Source organism: Oryza sativa, chromosome 8, assembly GCF_034140825.1.
Source record: "Oryza sativa Japonica Group chromosome 8, ASM3414082v1".
NCBI classification, from domain to species: Eukaryota; Viridiplantae; Streptophyta; class Magnoliopsida; order Poales; family Poaceae; genus Oryza; species Oryza sativa.
In genome coordinates this window covers 7,497,144-7,514,415 of record NC_089042.1, presented here as the reverse complement: position 1 = coordinate 7,514,415, position 17,272 = coordinate 7,497,144, and the positions used below count along the sequence as shown (strand labels likewise).

At 45.3% G+C, this 17,272-nt stretch overlaps 1 protein-coding gene and 1 long non-coding RNA gene across 3 annotated transcripts; both read right to left on the bottom strand.

The window, feature by feature from the left end:
- Positions 1-5,203: 5,203 nt before the first annotated feature.
- On the bottom strand, positions 5,204-6,609 carry LOC107281865 (uncharacterized). 2 transcript variants are annotated; one of them, XR_010734552.1, is made up of 4 exons: positions 6,473-6,609; positions 5,938-6,218; positions 5,582-5,673; positions 5,204-5,503 (listed from the first exon to the last, which is right to left on the bottom strand). It is a non-coding gene; the product is annotated as an uncharacterized lncRNA (long non-coding RNA). The 2 variants fall into 2 exon arrangements; XR_010734553.1 differs by having other exon boundaries at positions 5,204-5,472.
- A 4,048-nt stretch (positions 6,610-10,657) lies between these two features.
- LOC9271678 (uncharacterized protein Os08g0218700/LOC_Os08g12160-like) lies at positions 10,658-11,625 on the bottom strand. Its single transcript, XM_015794147.3, has one exon. The coding sequence runs from the start codon at positions 11,576-11,578 to the stop codon at positions 10,904-10,906; it is 675 nt and encodes a 224-aa protein (XP_015649633.1). The 5' UTR covers positions 11,579-11,625; the 3' UTR covers positions 10,658-10,903.
- Between the last annotated feature and the right edge of the window lie 5,647 nt (positions 11,626-17,272).

Genomic DNA, 17,272 nt, shown 5'->3' with positions numbered 1-17,272 from the left:
TCCAATGCTCAAATAGTTTCAAGAAAAATCCTGAACATACTTAAACACTCAAAGTACTTAAAAAAATTATAATCAGACCATTTAATGATTAATTTAATATGTAGATAATTACTGAAATGTTCTTTGTATGGTTAAAATTAGGAATTGAGCTCCGAAAAATCCGAGAATATTCCAGAGAGTATAATTAACCATGGAGAATTTAATAAAAATTAAATCCATCCATGCTTTATATTTAGGAAATTTTATTTCCCATATTTAACTTCACTTGTAAATTAATGAACATTTAATATAAATTCTAATAATAATTTATTAAATAATTTATAAATCCTAAGACGAAAATCAGGATGTGACATTCGGCGCCTGGCAGCGGCACTGTGGGCGACATACACGCCCACAGGAGGAGGAAGAGGGAGGCAATATGGACTTGTGTTGGTTGAGCTGAGAAGGAAGGTGGGCTGAGGAGGGAATTTCGGCCCAAAAGAATTGTTTGTGAATTTCTAATAGAATTTGAATTGTATTTGAAGGGAATTTGAATGGGAAAGGATGAAAAGAATTTATATTTGGATATAATTTCTGAAAGATATATTTTTTTAGTTTATTTGAGTGCAATATCTTAGAGGTGGCATATAATAGAATTTATTTGATGCAATCAAATGAGAAAGAAATATATATATTAGCATGGATACTATGATTCCTAAAATTGAACCTATTATTAGGAATGTGGGAGGGAAATAAATGGAGGAAGATAAATAGGACTTTTAGCCTCAAAATATATGGCATGGGTTGCAAAGAATTGTTTGAGGCTAAAAGGAAATTTAGATGACAAGGATAAAATCTATGTTCTTAGCACAAGAGCAATTATTCACAATATTTGTAATAAAATTATTCTTGTGCCGAGAAGAAAATCAAGCTACAGGAATTAAATTGGCGGCTGGATCAAAAGGAAGGATTACGAATAGGTTTGGAATCAAAGGATGGGTCGAGAATTAAATTCCAATAAAATTGGAATTGCTTTGGTTTAGGTTCTAGAGGAATATGGGAAGGTTTATTGGACCATAATTCATAAAAGTAAAAAGGGTTTTCAAACTAAATTTGAATAAAAGAATTTTAGTCAAAGGAAGGTTTTAAACCAAATCAAGAAATACCTCAATTCAACCACATGTATTTTAAATGAAAAACACAAAAGAAGTTAAATACCAGAAAGAGATTTTATGCAAATTAGTTTTAGAAGGTCCCTCTAATTATATTTTCCTAGGTTTAGGAAGTTATTAAGAACATAAGACTCAGCATGATGCAGAATTAGAAAATGGTTAATTTTCGGTATGTTACAGATTTCCCCCCATTCTATTCTCATGGCCCTGCGACGCTCGCGTGTTGCGCATTTGTTTGCTCCCTCGGTGGTAAGAGCCCAACCCCTCTCCCATCTACATGAATGATTCATCGCTAAGTGTGGGGGCTAAGTTTTCTAGCCTTATCCTAGCCTTAAGTTGAGCCCTGGGTGCCGTCGAAGCCAGGGACCCCCTGTGCTGGCTCTTTCGTAGCAGCTGGCTTTGGTCCTACCGGCTGGCCATGGTGCCTGGCCCGGCTCAACTGTGGACGGGGATTGCTGGCTCTGGAGTTTTTCGGCTCTCACACTCGTGCGGAAGTAATCGTCCATGTGGGAGCAAAAGAGATTGGAAGGAGGTCACCGAAAGGAAAGAGCGAACAAAATGTGTAGTGTGGGGACGCAGGCTCGTGGGAACCTGACCTCATTTGCTAAGTGGTCGCAGCGTTTGCTAAGTGGTCACATGCTTCCCAAATGGTTAGGAACCCATGGTGGGAGGCCCTCTTCGAGCTAACGGTTTGAAAGGTCGCGACATGCAAGCATGGTTTGTGTTTGCTTCATTCATACAAGCGATTCTTTGCTATAAGTGTGGGGGGCTACGATTCCTAGCTCCATCTTAGGCCTGCGACGAGCTCTGGGTGCCGTCCACGTCTGGGGCCCTCTGTGCTGGCTCTTCCGTAGCGGCTGGCCACAGCGCCTAGCTTGGCTTGATCGTGGGTGAAGATTGTTGGCTATGGAAAATTTAGTCCTCGCACTCGTGCGAAGATAATCGTTTGCATAGAATTATTATTGTTTATATTTATCTCTCATCTCTTCCTCGCGGTCCCGCGGTACCCACGTGTCGCGCGATGGCTTGCCTCCCTTGGTAACAAAAAGTTTGTATTCGCTTTATACATCGAAACGATTTTTTGCTAAAAGTGTGGTGGCTACGATTCCTAGCTCTATCCTAGCCCTGCATCGAGCTTTGGGTACCGTCGACGCCCGCGGCCCCCTGTGCTAGCTCTTCCGTAGCGGCTGGCTTTGGCCCCGTCGGCTGGCTACGGTGCCCAACTTAGCTTGATCGCGGGTGAAGATTGCTGGCTATGGAAAGTTCAGTCCTCACACTCACGCGAAAATAATCGGTTGAATAGATGAAGTAGAACACGAACAGAGGTTAACAAAAAGCAGGGGCAAGCGAGGTACACGGTGTAACGTCACGGGCCCGAGAGAATCTAACAACGTTTGCTGAATATATACAGAAAATAAGTTCATAGCCTAAGGTACGGGCTAGTGAGTTGCCCTCAGGCTAGGGCGAAAAAGGCGCATGGGCCTTAGTTCCAGCTAAGAAAGAAGAAGAGATTGGACCCACATATCATCAGACTAGGAGAGTGGCGTCAACCCTGACCATCTAGGGAAGGTTTTGGTCAGGGCTAACGCCGGGGGCTACTGTCGGTGATATGGGCCCAGGGGTATTAGGTTTAGAGGGAGGAGGCTGCCCCCCAATGCCACGTGGCCCTCCCTCGAGGGGGGTTGGGCCCGAGGTAGGGCGGCGGCCACTCCCTGACCGAGACTAGAGGGAGAAGGCCGCCCCAGGCGCCACGTAGCTCCCCCCTGAGGTCGGGCGGGGGCCGCCCCCTCCCGTGACTAGGGGTCGGGCTCCGCCGACCCCCTCTCTAGGTCACCACGTACGGTGGGTTAGGTGTCCGCCTCCAGGTGCCCACCTACCCGCATTTATGGCGACCCGAACGGTCGCGCCACGCCGCATTTAATGCGGTGTGCAGTGCACTCAACCGGTCTGTGACCGGTCGAATGACTGATGGGACCCAGGATGTCTGGCGCACCATCGCGTATGTCAGGTGACGTTCAGCCCGACATATCCCATCAAATAATGATGGTGAGAGGTTCTCATCCTCTTATCCCAGCCGGAGTCGGTCCTCCCGCTCTGGTCAAAGCAAGGCTCCCGTTTCCCGGTGTAATAGGAGCCCAGAAGTCTTCACCCATTAAATGGTGACTGACAGGGGCACCCCCCGTGTCAGGCGGCAAGATTTGACAGGCCCCATCATCAAGACGACGTGCGCTTGGCTTCCCAAGTCAAGAGACAAGACATGCATTTAATGCAAAGATTATAATACTTCTCCACCGGAGCTAGGTTAGGTTGTTGGGCCCATGTGGTAACCCCTTGAGGTATAAAAGGAGGTCCAGGCCTAGTGATGGAGGGGGGGACTTCCGAGCGAACTGGCGCTTGGGTCTCGCAACCCCAAACACTTGTGTTCTACACTCAATCAATCAAGCACAGGAGTAGGGTATTACGCTTCTCAGCGGCACGAACCTGTATAAACCCCTTTTGTCTCATCGTCTTTGGGGGATGGAACCCCCTCAAGATCACACAGCTTCGCTCACCAAGCCCTCGAATCTCACCCGCTGCCCCCGGCCGAACTCACAAAGGGGGGCCTCACGGTTCCCTGGTGGAGGAGTTCTTTCTCCGACAAAATTTATTTCCAAAATTTGATAACAGTGTTACAAATGTGGCGTGCATGCGATCAATGTGTGGGAAGCAAGTATCAAAATTAATTAATTGAAATACAGAAGTATGCACGATATGATCGACAGTGGTGTGTATCCCCAAAAAAATTTAGCGTCAGGCCTATGTATAAAAAAGAACTGAGGAATTATATGTACCAGTGAGCATGCACGTGCAAGGCACATTTTTCACCATTTATGATCTTTTCAAGCTGAATTTATCAATTGTCAAATTAGAATCTTAAGATCCATCTAATATATGTTGTTTGTTTCCATCTAAAATATTAATGTAAAAATTAGAATGTGTCGTTTCCATCACAATTTCAAAATAGAAACATAAAATAAATATTGAGTTCTTTTTGCACTTCCATCAAAATAGAATAATTTGTAGAAGTATCTTTGTATCCATTTCCATTCACTGTCCAACATTTTCACATATTGATGAATCATTGAATAATAAGTGGGGAACCAGTTCATTATTGAAAGGTTAACCTTCATTATCACTACTACAGTATTAAGGTGCTATTGCGTGTTTACCAACATGTAATACTATATATCTTAAAGGTGCTATCTTAAAGGTGCTAGAGTCGCCGCAAGCCCACCCGATCCACGTCATCAAATTTTGCACAAAACCCCTCATTATTTTCGTATTTCTAATTGAGTCCACGTGATCAAAGCCGTTCTTTCCCACGCGTGGACAAAATCTGGCCGTTCGTTTCCTAGTTAGTATAATGCAACCTAATTGACTGAGGGGTTGAATATATTGGTTGCGCAAGCATCACATGGAGTAATTCTTTCCATGTGCATCTTTCCTATTTCTTCGTAGACTTATATTCTGTCATCTCTTGGCAATAAGCTGTGCTTTTCACATCCAATGCTCTTATATTCACTCCGTCTTTCATATAAAAGCATTAATTGAATGTTTCATGAACATAAATATACCATTATTAGTTCATAATTCGTTCCATTGTCAATGACATAAAAGATATGATATTCATAACATTTTGGCTCTGTTCGAAAATAATAAACATTATTTCGTTAGTCACACACATCCAGTTAACCAAATATGCTTAGCACACAACATATCAGTTATCACCACTAATGGCTTGTTCCTATGAAAAAAATTTAGTGTAAAGAAATACATGGTCTACAATCCACATAATTGATATAATCTCAAAATGAGCATGAACAACATTGCTCCTAGGGGAAAAAATATTACTTTCAGCCTTTTAGGTTATAATCTTGACAGGTTAAAGCACTTCCATATTTCACCTGACAAAATTATCTTAGTCAAAAGATGTTTGAAGCATTTATACATTTCACATGTTAAATTGAGCTATGCTTCTAGAATAAAATTGATCAAGCAAAACACAATGTACATGAAAAAAAAATCACATATAACATTGAATTCAGGTTCCTATAGAATTCTAACCTCAATTTTTTACAGGGCCAATGGCACATTTCATTGAGCAACTTATCTATGTGCATCTATCTTGTGGCTGCAGCAGTGCACAAAAAATTGAGTACAGACCATATTTACGATAATGGCTGCTCAAAATTTCTTGTTAGGACAGCGGGGATACCGAAGTATTTCATCGAACATGTAGGCATGTAGCTTTTGTACCAATTTTCACCATCATCTTTTCTATCTGCCATAACCCGTCCGGGAGAAACACAAAACTGATCAATGTATAAATTTCACTATCATCAACCCCTCTCCGTAGGCAATAAGGCAACAGTACCAATATAGACATATACCTTGTACCAGCCACTATTGCCATGTTGCTCAAGCAGATCACCATGGCCTTCATTTGAGCTACTCGCAAAGCTTAGAAAACAATATGGCCAAGCTGAAAATAATAAAAAATCAAGCACTGGAACATTTTATCAAGCAACTCGATCTTTACATGGCTCTGAACCAGCAAGAAGCCTGAAATGAAGGAAATAAACAGCTCCAAGACTCTAACCAGTCTGAAAATACATCGTTTAGCATAAGTACGTAGTGATCTATGGCATAAGTTTTCAGGAAATGCACTGAGCATTTTTCTGTAAATTTTTGTAGTCCGGAGAACAATCTATTGGATTTTTTATCCATAAATGAATGAAGCTGATACCTGATCGAGGGAAAGTTAGAAACATCAATCAGCAGGTCACCAATTTTTGTCTTAGTAGCAGGCAATAATAATGGCATCGATTGTCGTCGCTGACCACCAGGATCGTCACCACGATCCCCCACTGCATCGGATGCTCCTTTCCGGCTGCACCTTAGTGCGTTGGCATAAACGAAAAAACCTGATTGTGTTGACAAATCTGTTGTGGAGTTCCCATCATTTTTCATTGTATTAAGATGCCGCCTCCTATTTGTGCAGGGTTCTACCAACGTTTAAGTCACCAACTGAAATAGAATAGAACATGTAAGTCAGAAACTGAAATAACCTGGTTTAGAGGAAGGATTCAGTTTGTACTGTTAAGGATTTCCTCTTAACCAGACTGGTTTTGGCTAGTAATAGGGATAGCAAGTTCAGCCTTTATCTCCATTCTCCTAAGTATTCATGATTTGGAGCTTCTACAGACGTAGCATATTAAATGCTTCAGAAAACCACTTATCTGGAACATATCTGCCAACGAGCGAGGAGGGAGAGAGCAGACCCGGCGAGCGGCGGAGAAGGCGGCGACCCACAGCGGCGGCGGCGGCGCGTCCCGCGGCTCCGAGCGGCCCGCTCCCTCGGCGATGACGGCGGCACCCTGCTCCCAGTGGAGTCGAGCAACAGAGACGGCGGCGACACACGGATCCGAGGCGGCGACGGGCGCGTGTGAGGAGGCGGCGGGGTAGGGCGAGCGGCTCCAGCGGGAGGCGGCGCCATCGGGCGCGCAGCCGCGCGCGAGCGGAGCGGCTCCGGCGAGCGGCGCCGGTGGGAGGAGGCGGCGGCGAGCGCAGCCGCGCGCGAGCGGCGCCGGCGGGAGGAGGCGGCGGCGGGCGCAGCCGCGCCCGAGCGGAGCGGCGGCGGCGGGCGCAGCCGCGCGAGCGGAGTGGCGCCGGCGGGCGCGCAGGAGACGAGCGGCGGGTATAGGTGTCCAAACGGGCGGCACGGCCCGGCCCGGCACGGGCACGGGTCCGGCACGGCCCGTTTCGGCACGGCCCGTTAGGCACGGCTGATGAAACGGGCCGTGCCGTGCCGGCCCACGTGCCGAGCCGCCGGCCCAAGCACGGCCCGTGGATGGCCGGGCCGTGCCTGTGCCGGCACGGCACGCCTGTGGCCCACGGACCGTTCGGGGCACGGCGGCCCGTGAAGGCAGGCCGGCAGCTGAGGCCCAGTGCACAGTGTTTTTTTTTAAAAAAAAAGCAAAGGAAATGTATAAGGAAAAAAAATTAAAAATGGAAATAAAATGTTTAAAAAAAAGTAATGATTTACTAATGTTAAAAAATGAAAAAATGGTATTTAAAAAATGGAAATAAAAGTTTTTTAAAAAAGTAATGATTTGCTAATGTTAAAAAAAAGAAAAAATGGTATTTTTTTGTTGTGTTGAAAAATTTAAAAATATAGATTGTGATTCATTATTTTGAAATAATTTAAAGATAAATCCACACTTGCGAAAATATTGCAAAAGAATTTGTTAAAAATAGTAATGACCTTTATTGATGTTTATATCATTACAGGATACAATGATACATGCTGCCTCGTTAAAAACTTTGTCATGTAAAAACTCATAGGGGAAAATGAGAAAACCATGACAAAGAAAAGAGTACAGCTCAAAGGTCAGAACTACTTCTAACAAAATTCTACTGGGGTTGGTGATCCAGGTAGAGTTGCTCGAACTGGGCGGCCAATTCTTGGTTGTCCGCAGTGTATTGGGCATGTTGTCGAGCAAGCTCCCAGTCTTTAACGCTTAGTAGCATTTCGACGTGGTCGCTGCGCAGAGTCGTCCTCCGGTCTTCGATGATTCGGCCACATAGACTGAAGGCCGATTCGGAGGACACCGTCAACACGGGCACCGTCAACACATCCCGTGCTAGTTTTGAAAGCACAGGATATGTTATCTTGTGGTCATTCCACCACCCGAGGACGTTGAAATCTTGTGCTTCGTGGTGGATGGCGTCGCTGTCCAAATAACCGGACAACTCTTCGGCCACAACATGCGAAGAGGCGTCTCCACTTGTAGCCGACGAACTGCCACCACCTTGGATTGAAGACGATCCACCCCAAATCCTACCCCACTGTATCTTCTTCTTACCTGTAGTGGGGATAGGAGGGGGTCTCTGTTGGCGAACTTCCTGAAACTTTACTTCATATCTTCCAAAAACCTCATATAATTTACGTCTAACCTCAGTATAAAAAGAACTATAATCTACACCTATAGTATCTCCAACAAGTGATAAAATAGCAGACAATCCCCTTAATTTACACCTAGGATCTAAAACAAAAGCAAAAGCATACAACATAGGTATATTTTTCCAATATTTCAAATATTTTTGTTTCATGTGAAAGACAGGTTCAGTTAGAACGTCATCATTTTCGTATTCTTTAAATAAATTAGCAATTTCAAGAAGGTTGTGCAAAATTATATTAGCAGTTGGATAATAAACTTGTGACAAAGTTAGAGTACAATCATAAAAAGTTTCTAGAAATTGGTGAAATTTTTGGACAATTGCCCAAACATGCTCGTTCAGTACTGAAGACCCGTCACTGTTTCTTGGGCCACCACGTGACTGAACAAAATCAGAAAGTAAACTACTATAAGGTAAAACAACTTTTAACATTAAATACGTTGCATTCCACCGATGCTCTGCATCGGTGGCAAACTTACGAGCTTTCACACCGGCCGCATTGCAAAACCTCTTCCATGCAGCAATCCGCGGGTTAGAAGCAGTTAACCACGCGATTGCTTGACGAACAGCATCGATGTGGTCACCTACCCTCTTCATGCCAGTCTTAACAATCAAATTAATTATATGACATGCACAACGCTCATGGAGTAGAAAAGATTGAGCATACACACAAAATAAAGGTTGCAATATTTCAATAGCCCTAGAATTAGCAGATGCATTATCTAGGGTGACAGCAAATATTTTATCAGCAAGATTAAATTCATTAATTACTTCCCTAATTCTTTCAGCTATGTTTTCTCCTGTATGTGAGACATCTATTAACCTAAGCCCTAAAACTCTCTTTTGTAATTGCCAATCATCATCAACAAAATGAACAACTACGCTAAGATAATCCTCTCTAGCTCTACTACTCCATATATCTGAAGTAACACTAACAGAGAAAGTACATGTACTAAACAGTTCCTTAAGTGCAGTTGCTTCCTTGTGATAAACATTCTCTAAATCTCTAGTTGATGTTTGCCTACTCACAGCTTTAAACCTAGGGTTATGAGATTGCTGAATGTAATGTTCAAAAGCAGGGGACTCCCCAAAGTTCAGGGGTAAATCTTGCCTGGCGATTAACCGGACAAGAGATTCCCGAGCAACCATGGGATCGTACTCCCAACTGCGTACCGTACCGTCTGGGTTTACCATAAGTTGCTGCTGCCGGAGTTGTATTCCTTGCTTCTTGGCACACGACTCCGCATGGCGCTTGAGGTGACCTGTACCACCAGAAGAACGAGCAGATAAAATTTGCCTACATATTCTACAACGGGCTTTCGATACCTCCCTTCCATCGGGGCATGTTTCCTTTATCTCGTCGAAGTTTTGCCACACACCGGAGGTTCTCGATCTCTTCGAGCCGGTGTGTGTCGAAACACTTCCGCTCGCGGTTCCGGAAAATCCTTCCGAAGCTGTCGCCGCCTGAACCGGTACCTCCTCAACGACAGCCGTATGAACCGGTACCTCCTCCACAGATGGTGGAGTTGGAGCCGATCCGGAGGTATCGTCAAACCCCGACATGTAGTTGGGGTCGAAATCACCCAAGGTGAATGACGGCGACTGGTATGGAAAGTTCGGATCCATTCTGAAAATTTAAACCGACATAAACAAATTTTCGAATATTTATTGAATTCACAAACACAATACAAATAATACACAAATTTGAATATTACTTACATCTTTCCAACCGCGAGCTCTTCAAACCTCTGCGATCAAACTGTTGAACTACGAAACTAATTTTGATTTTTGACAAAATTTGAGCAAATTTTGTCAAAATCAAAAAAAATGCACACTTGAGAACAAAGAGAGCACTTAAAACACTTGAGAGCACAAGATGAGGAGTGTGGGATGAGGAGAAATGGCTGGGGTTCATGCCCTATTTATAGGGCGAAATTTGAGATTTTTTGGAATTTTTTCGAAATTTTTATGAATTTTTTAGCCTCCCAACGGTTATTTTCAAATTTGAACGGTCAAATAGCCGTTAGTGCCACGTGGCGCCTTCCCATTCGACCGCCGCCCGCCCTGTCAGTGCGCCGCTGGCCCGCTTTCGGCCTGACGGGCCGCCGGCGAAACGGGCCGTGCCGTGCCGTGCCGTGCCGCTACAGTAGCCGTGCCGTGCCGTGCCGGCCCGCGGGCTCGGCCAGCGGCCCAAGCACGGCACGGCTACTCGTGCCGTGCCGGCACGGCCCGTTACTGTAGCAGGCCGTGCCGGGCCGTGCCTGCTACAGGTTCGGCCGTGCCCCGGGCCGCCCGTTTGGCCCGGCCCGTTTGGCCACCTCTAGCGGCGGGCGGCGCATCGCAGGAGGATAGGTTTTCTTTTTTTTTTCTTTTTCGGCGGCGGTGGATTCTTTTCTTTTTATTTTCACTTACTTTCACTAACCGCTGTTTACCGACGTGGGAATCTAGGGTTGAATTTTAATATAAACAGTTGCATGAATAGATCTAAGAGTCACGAGAGGGAGGTGTTTGATGAACTAGTGCTTTTTATATTAGTATGGATGAAGTCGAATGAAAAAATGATATATAATGTAGAATTGAGAGTTGGGAATATATGAAATGGAAAATTGAGAAAAAAAAATGTTACCAAAAATCTTGGATAACACCACTAATCGATCATGGTAATTAACAAGTATAATTAATAAAATAATGTACTTCTACTTAGTAGGTAGCTAGAGAGCATGCATGGAAGGCTATAAATATAGCTTGATTTATTAAAGCTTTATGTGATTGATGAGGGAGCTGGCAGTGTAGAGACAATTTCCAAGGGTTTCCTGAGCGGGGAGATCATCATTATAAGTGTACAGGTAACCTGTCTCGCAATCGGACCCAGCCGCGTTCCCTCCGACGTAGTGTTTGTCCACCCCTTTGATCCACTTCTGCACATTCTCCAGATCCTCCTTGCTGCGCTTGCCATCTCCGGCGGCGGCAAGACGGCCGAGGCTGTCCAGCGCCTCCTTGGTGATGTTCACGTTGGTGGCATCGGTAAAGCCATCGACGCAGGCCATCAGGTTCTGGTCCCCCTTGCCGGCCCCGTCCTGGACCTTGCGCAACTCGTCGAGGTAGGCCGAGAGGTTGTTGCTCAGGATGGTGGCGGCCACCTCGGTGACCTTCACCTGGTTGCCTCCGAAGGAGTCAGCGTATGGGAGCAGCTCGTCGTAGCAAAAGCTGGAGGCGTCGCGCTCGGCCGGCAGGGCGGTTTCGCAGCAGGAGCGGACGAACGCTGCCGCCTCCGCGAAGGGCGCCTCCCCTGGCGCCGCCGCTGGTGGCAGCACCACCACTGGCTTCTCCTCCTTCGCTGCGGCCGCACATGGTGGGGATAAGCCGCCGGTGCTGACGACCATCAACACCACGAGGACGGTGGCCATGCTCGAGCTCGACCTGCTCATTTCTGTATATTCTCTCTCTATCTCTCTGCTTGTTTCGCTACTGCAGGATGAATTACTTCATAACAACGAGGTACAATTTATACTAGTAGGCTCGATTGGTCGTTAACAAATTAACCACAACCTTTCTTTCTAATTTATTCAATGGCTGTTCTAGAATCACGGCATGTCTTTTTGGTGTTGTGATGTAGTGCCATGCTTGCAATTATAAACTACTATATTAATGCAACTAATTGTCCATATATAGACAGCCTGCTCGCTTTTTGTTTCATGTCCATTCACTTAGCCGCCTAGCATTGGCGTCTATATTTTTGTCAAATCCTTGCATTTTTTCCTTGGTTAATCATTAGGTCTAGAAATATAATGATATATAGTTTAAAATTTATTTAATATAATATAAGAATATCTACAACAATTTATTTATCTTAACCAATCACAACTACTACTCGTTTAATTTTCTCACATAACTACTCATCTCATTCAATAATAACTCTTTAGTCACAAACTCATTGTTAATATCCAAAAAAAAAAAGCTCCAAATATATAGTTAGACGGAGAGAATTATTATTTTGGAAGCAACTGCACCACAGGCCAGAAGCCAAATTCAGCTATATAACTACTCTCTCCGTCCCATAATATAAATGATTTTGCCCTTTAAATTTGTCCCAAATGTAAGACATATTTTGTGATCTCGCGACAATATTTTATACCCAACCTATTAACTTAGTGCTACTTTTTTTCCCATCTACTAATTTTACCAATTTATTTTCCATCTATCAATTTTGTTTATTCCCTCCGTTCTATATTGTAAAACTTTCTAGCCCTGCCAATATAATATCAACCCAATTGATGAGAGAGAACCACATAAAATAATAGTTTTGTGCTTATGTTTCTCTCTTCTTTTGGTCTTCTTCTGACGCTCCTCTCAGTTCTCACGCGCCCCTGCTGCGCGTAAGGTCATAGGCCACGCACGTGTGCCCCGCTGCCCCATCCTCACTGCTACACCGCTCTGCCGCGAGGGCTCCACGGCCAACACCCCGCAATCACGCTACTACTCCTCGCGCGTGTACCCCCGCTGCGTGTGAGGTAAAAGGCCGCCACTACACCGCGGAGTCCTCATCGTTTCCGCGGCGACCATGTTGTCGACCCCACCATCCACGATTCCCCGCCAGAAGGCCTCCGCAACTGTCATCTTGTCGCTCTGGAGGAGTAGGTCCCTCCTGTTCATGGTGTCGTTGAACTTCTGTCGGATTAGCTTGGCGAAGACGTCGATGATGTTGAGGCCGGTGTCAACCTCGCTTATGTACAAGAACAAGCGGTCGTTGTCGACCAGTTTCGACCATCAATATTATCCAATATATGAAGACTACCTATGCTTGCAATGCATAATTCCCAAATAAAATAATTACTTCCACTATATGCTATGCTAATAACATGTATGGAGGAGAAGCACTCATAAATGAAGAGAAGGAGGTGGAAATATATCGATCAATCAATCGAAAGTCTGTCGGTGATCTGCAATTGCATGAGAAGGCCCAAAAGTCCAATTTAACAATCACAAATGGGCCTAGAATGTATGTCACGGATTTGGGGGCCCACTTGGAAGTCTCCTGGAGGAAGCTGGGGGCCAGAAGAGCCCATAGGTGGTTGGCCAACCCCTTGTTGAGTCCAATCCAGCCGCATTTTGGCTAAGAGATAAGGGAGGCCGAGGAGGAAGCAGCAAGCCAGAAACCAGGCCTGTTGGGCCAGTCTAGGGTTCGGCCGAACCCTGATCTCAGCCGTTGGCTCTCCCCTTTGGCTTGGACGTTCCGGATGAACTCCTGACGGCGGTTGCGGGGCATTTCCGACAATTCCCATCTCTACAACCGTCATTTTGAGCTATAAAAGGACCTCACCTCCTTCACTTTCAACACACACTCAAGCAAGGATTGAAGCTCCATTTCTCCAAAGTTAGAATTAGTATAGTACTAGTGGAATAGAATTAGAGTAGTTCCGAGTTGCGGAAGCTTCAGGAAGTTCGGTAAAGTTCTTAGCTTTTCCTTTCTTTTTTTGTAAGACTTCCTTTTTATTAATATAATATTTCTTCTTTATACAAGTTCGGTACTTTATTCCAATCATAGAATATGAGTACCATTCTTAGTTTATTTATAATCAGTATAATCTTAGTAGTTAAACCTTTTGTGATTTGCACTGATGCTGGTATAATGTCTGATTACCGGGTCATAAGTCTGCTCTGGATAGGCCGAGAGCTATGGCCCGGGGACTCAGATGCTCTGCATCGATTGCAAGGCTGTAGAGTAATAAGTAGTAACTTAAGCATGGGTTTAGGTTATCACTTATCATTATTTGGGGGTATATTCGCCGGGAGAGTAGCAGGCCGCTAATGGTGATAGCTCAGTACGAGCGTCTTCCCTGCAGTTTATATTTCTACATACAATTTCCTGGGGTTGGATACACCTCTGTATCCTACTTCAGTTGGAGAGTTATTGTCATGCCCGGAATTTCTATCCAAAATTCCAAACGCTTACATGTGTGTGAACCCTCGTCCAGGAATCAGCCGAGGCACACAATAACAAATTGATAATAGAGTACAATTATTACTCTAATTAATAAGCGAATAAAATGTCATTACAGAGGTAGATAGTTCCTCTCAATCAATAAAGATCTAAGCAGCGGAAAATAAAATAAACGGCGCAGACGGCTCCACTCCACAGGCAGCTTGACCAAGGCTACACCTAATCGTCCACACCATCAGCCTCACGGTAGAACTCTTCCTCTGATGAATGATTGCAAGGTGAGTATATGACATACTCAGCAAGCCACGCAGCAAATATGCAAGTGCACAGGATAACAAAGGATGGCATAGTAGGGTTTCATTTGCAAAAGCAGCATTTAGCAAACATTTCAGAATTTAATAAAACAGTTAAGTAATAATTAAACAATATTAATCCAACGCTATACAACATACCCTGTTGTATAGGCCCAACCATTCTGAACAACCACCCCGGCTGCACAGTTTTAACTCCAAACCAGGAATGTACCATTCCAAACCAGGAGCTAATCAAATTATTACCAATTATAGCATCTTCTATTATGGTGAGAAGGGTGAGACTAATCACGAAAGACATTGTTAGACCCGTCCATAACCGCGGGCACGGCTATTCGAATAGTTTTACTCTGATCAGAGGTGTACCACTGTACCCACAAGACACAACCCCACATCATGTCACCATGTGCCTCAATACCACCACGGTACCTCGGAAAGGAGTTGTGACAATACCCCTTGTATAACACAATCCACCGCAGCGCACCTTCCTGGATCATAATCACCCCCTTATAAACAAGGCATGGACTCCCCAGTGACCCCCGTGGGCTTATCTCCGCCACTTCTCAGTCTGGTGCTCCGCAATGAACCATGCTATACAAAAGATAAAGCCGTTGCCCACGCTGGCTTGTGGTTGGCACGGTTAATGTTTCACAACCGAAACTCGTGAACCGGTCCTTAATTGTCATGAGCACGACCATCAAAACCATGTGCTCACAACCCACCATTATCAGGTTTTAGTTGGCACATTAATTAACTAATCACGATTGACCATCGTGAACTATCATTAAGCCATCATTAAATAATAGTGAGTCATAAGTTATCCCAATAGTGTGCTAATGTTTCTAAGCAGGGCTAGGTAATCACATCTAATATCTAGCTGAACCAATATATATAGCCCAACTAGTCAAGTTATAATAACCCAAGGTATCAAAGAAGAAAGTAATCAAGAACAAGAGGGCTATAACAAAGAATAGGTTAATTCCACCCAATGACATTCGAAAATAAATGCAATAGTTGAATAGAAACAGTAGCTTTAAACGGGATCAACATGCTCAAAGGGTTGTTTGGGATCTGTGTGACTTGCCTTGCTGGCCTTGGAACTCTTCAAATTCTTCTCCTGCGAAAACGGACTCTCCGGAAACGTCGGAATCTAAACAGGAAAGAGCAAAAACACCAAAACAGCACATAAACAAGCATGAACAGTACATGTGGATATTTTTAACATGTAGATCTCAATTTTAGAAAAATTGAGAGACTTGAACCAACTAAATCGGAGCTAAGATGAATTAGTTATGAATTTTTAAAGATTAAATCGGATTAAAACACTTATATAGATTTTAATTGAATTATGACGCAATAATGAATTATTTTTGAAAAGGAAAAAGGGATTTATTGCGTCAGCGGCTAGGGTTTCGGTGGACCGGGCGCATGGCGGCGGTTCACGCGAACGGACGGCCGAGATCGACTTGATCCAAAACGGACGGTCGAGATCGATCGGTCCACGACCGGCTCACGGGAGAGGGCGACGATGACGTCGGCGATGACGTCACCACCGGCGGCGGCGGCTCGGCGGCTCGGACGGCGCACGCTCGCCGGCGAACGGCGGCGCTTTGGCACGAACGGAGGGCACCAACGGGTAGCGGACGGCACGGCGAACTCACCGGCGACCAAAGCGACGGTGGAAGAGGAACGGACGGCGACGGCGACGAAGAAGAAGCGGCGGCGCTCTTCGGCTTGACGACGGCGACGGTGCTCCGGCGGTCTACAGCGATGGCAAAGGGGCGGACGAGGACGGCGACGACTTGGCGACCACGACGACGGTCTTCCCGAGCGACGGCGACGTCTGGAACGGCGGTGGCGCACGGCTGGAGCGACGGCGGCGACGGCGGCGCTAGGGCACACGGCGCTAGGGCGCTACGGACGACGAGAGGCGAAGGCGAAGGTGGCGGCGGGTAGAGAAGAGCTCGGGGGTCCTTTTAAAGGGGCTAGGAGGCAACGGCGAAGGCCCACGGCGGCTGGCGACGAGATGGAAAGCTCGAGCTCGGAGAGAGAAAAGCCGATCCGATTCGAACTCGAATCCATCGATTTCCAAACCTATTTAGCCGATGTTTCCAAAGGAGAAAAGGTAGAGGAGATCTCGAGGATCATTTCCCCTCTTTTGATTCGGCCGGAGAAGGAAAGGAGCGGCCGAATTTGGAAGGGAACAGCGGCGGCGGCGCGCTAGGGTTTCGGGCGGCGGCGGCGCGACGAAGACGACGACCCTGACAGGTGGGGCCCACCTGTCAGCGGGAGAGAGAGAGGAGAGCGGCGGCTCGGACTGGGCCGGCTGGGCCGAGGAGAGAGAGAGAGCGGTTTTGGGCCGAATTTCGGCCCAAAGCCAAAAGAGACTTTTTAAAACCTTTTTCAATTTAAATTATTTCTTAAATGCAATTCCATTTATTAAAAATACTTCCTTAGCTCAAATAAATCCCAGAAAAATCTAGGAATTATAGAATTAAGCAAAGTATTTAATGAAAATTTATCTGGCCCCATTTTATATTGGAATTTATTAATTAAAATTAGATCTTCTCTTCTAGGCTTTTAAAATAAATTCTAAAAATTCCATTTAAACAACAATTTATATATTTTGAATTTTCAGGGTGTGACAGTTATGACAAGGTTGTCGTAAGAAACTCGGCAACCCGGGGTAACTTTGCGATGCATCGGGAGGGCATAGCTGAGTTCTGGCTTAGCTATGCTGCATTGTTAAAGGGGTTATTGTTAACGACCAAATTTGGTAATCTAGGGATCGGATATGAAGAAGAAATCGAGAAGGAATCGAGAAATTGTCCCTGATGGCGGTATAGCATGGGGCCCTTCGACTGGACCTG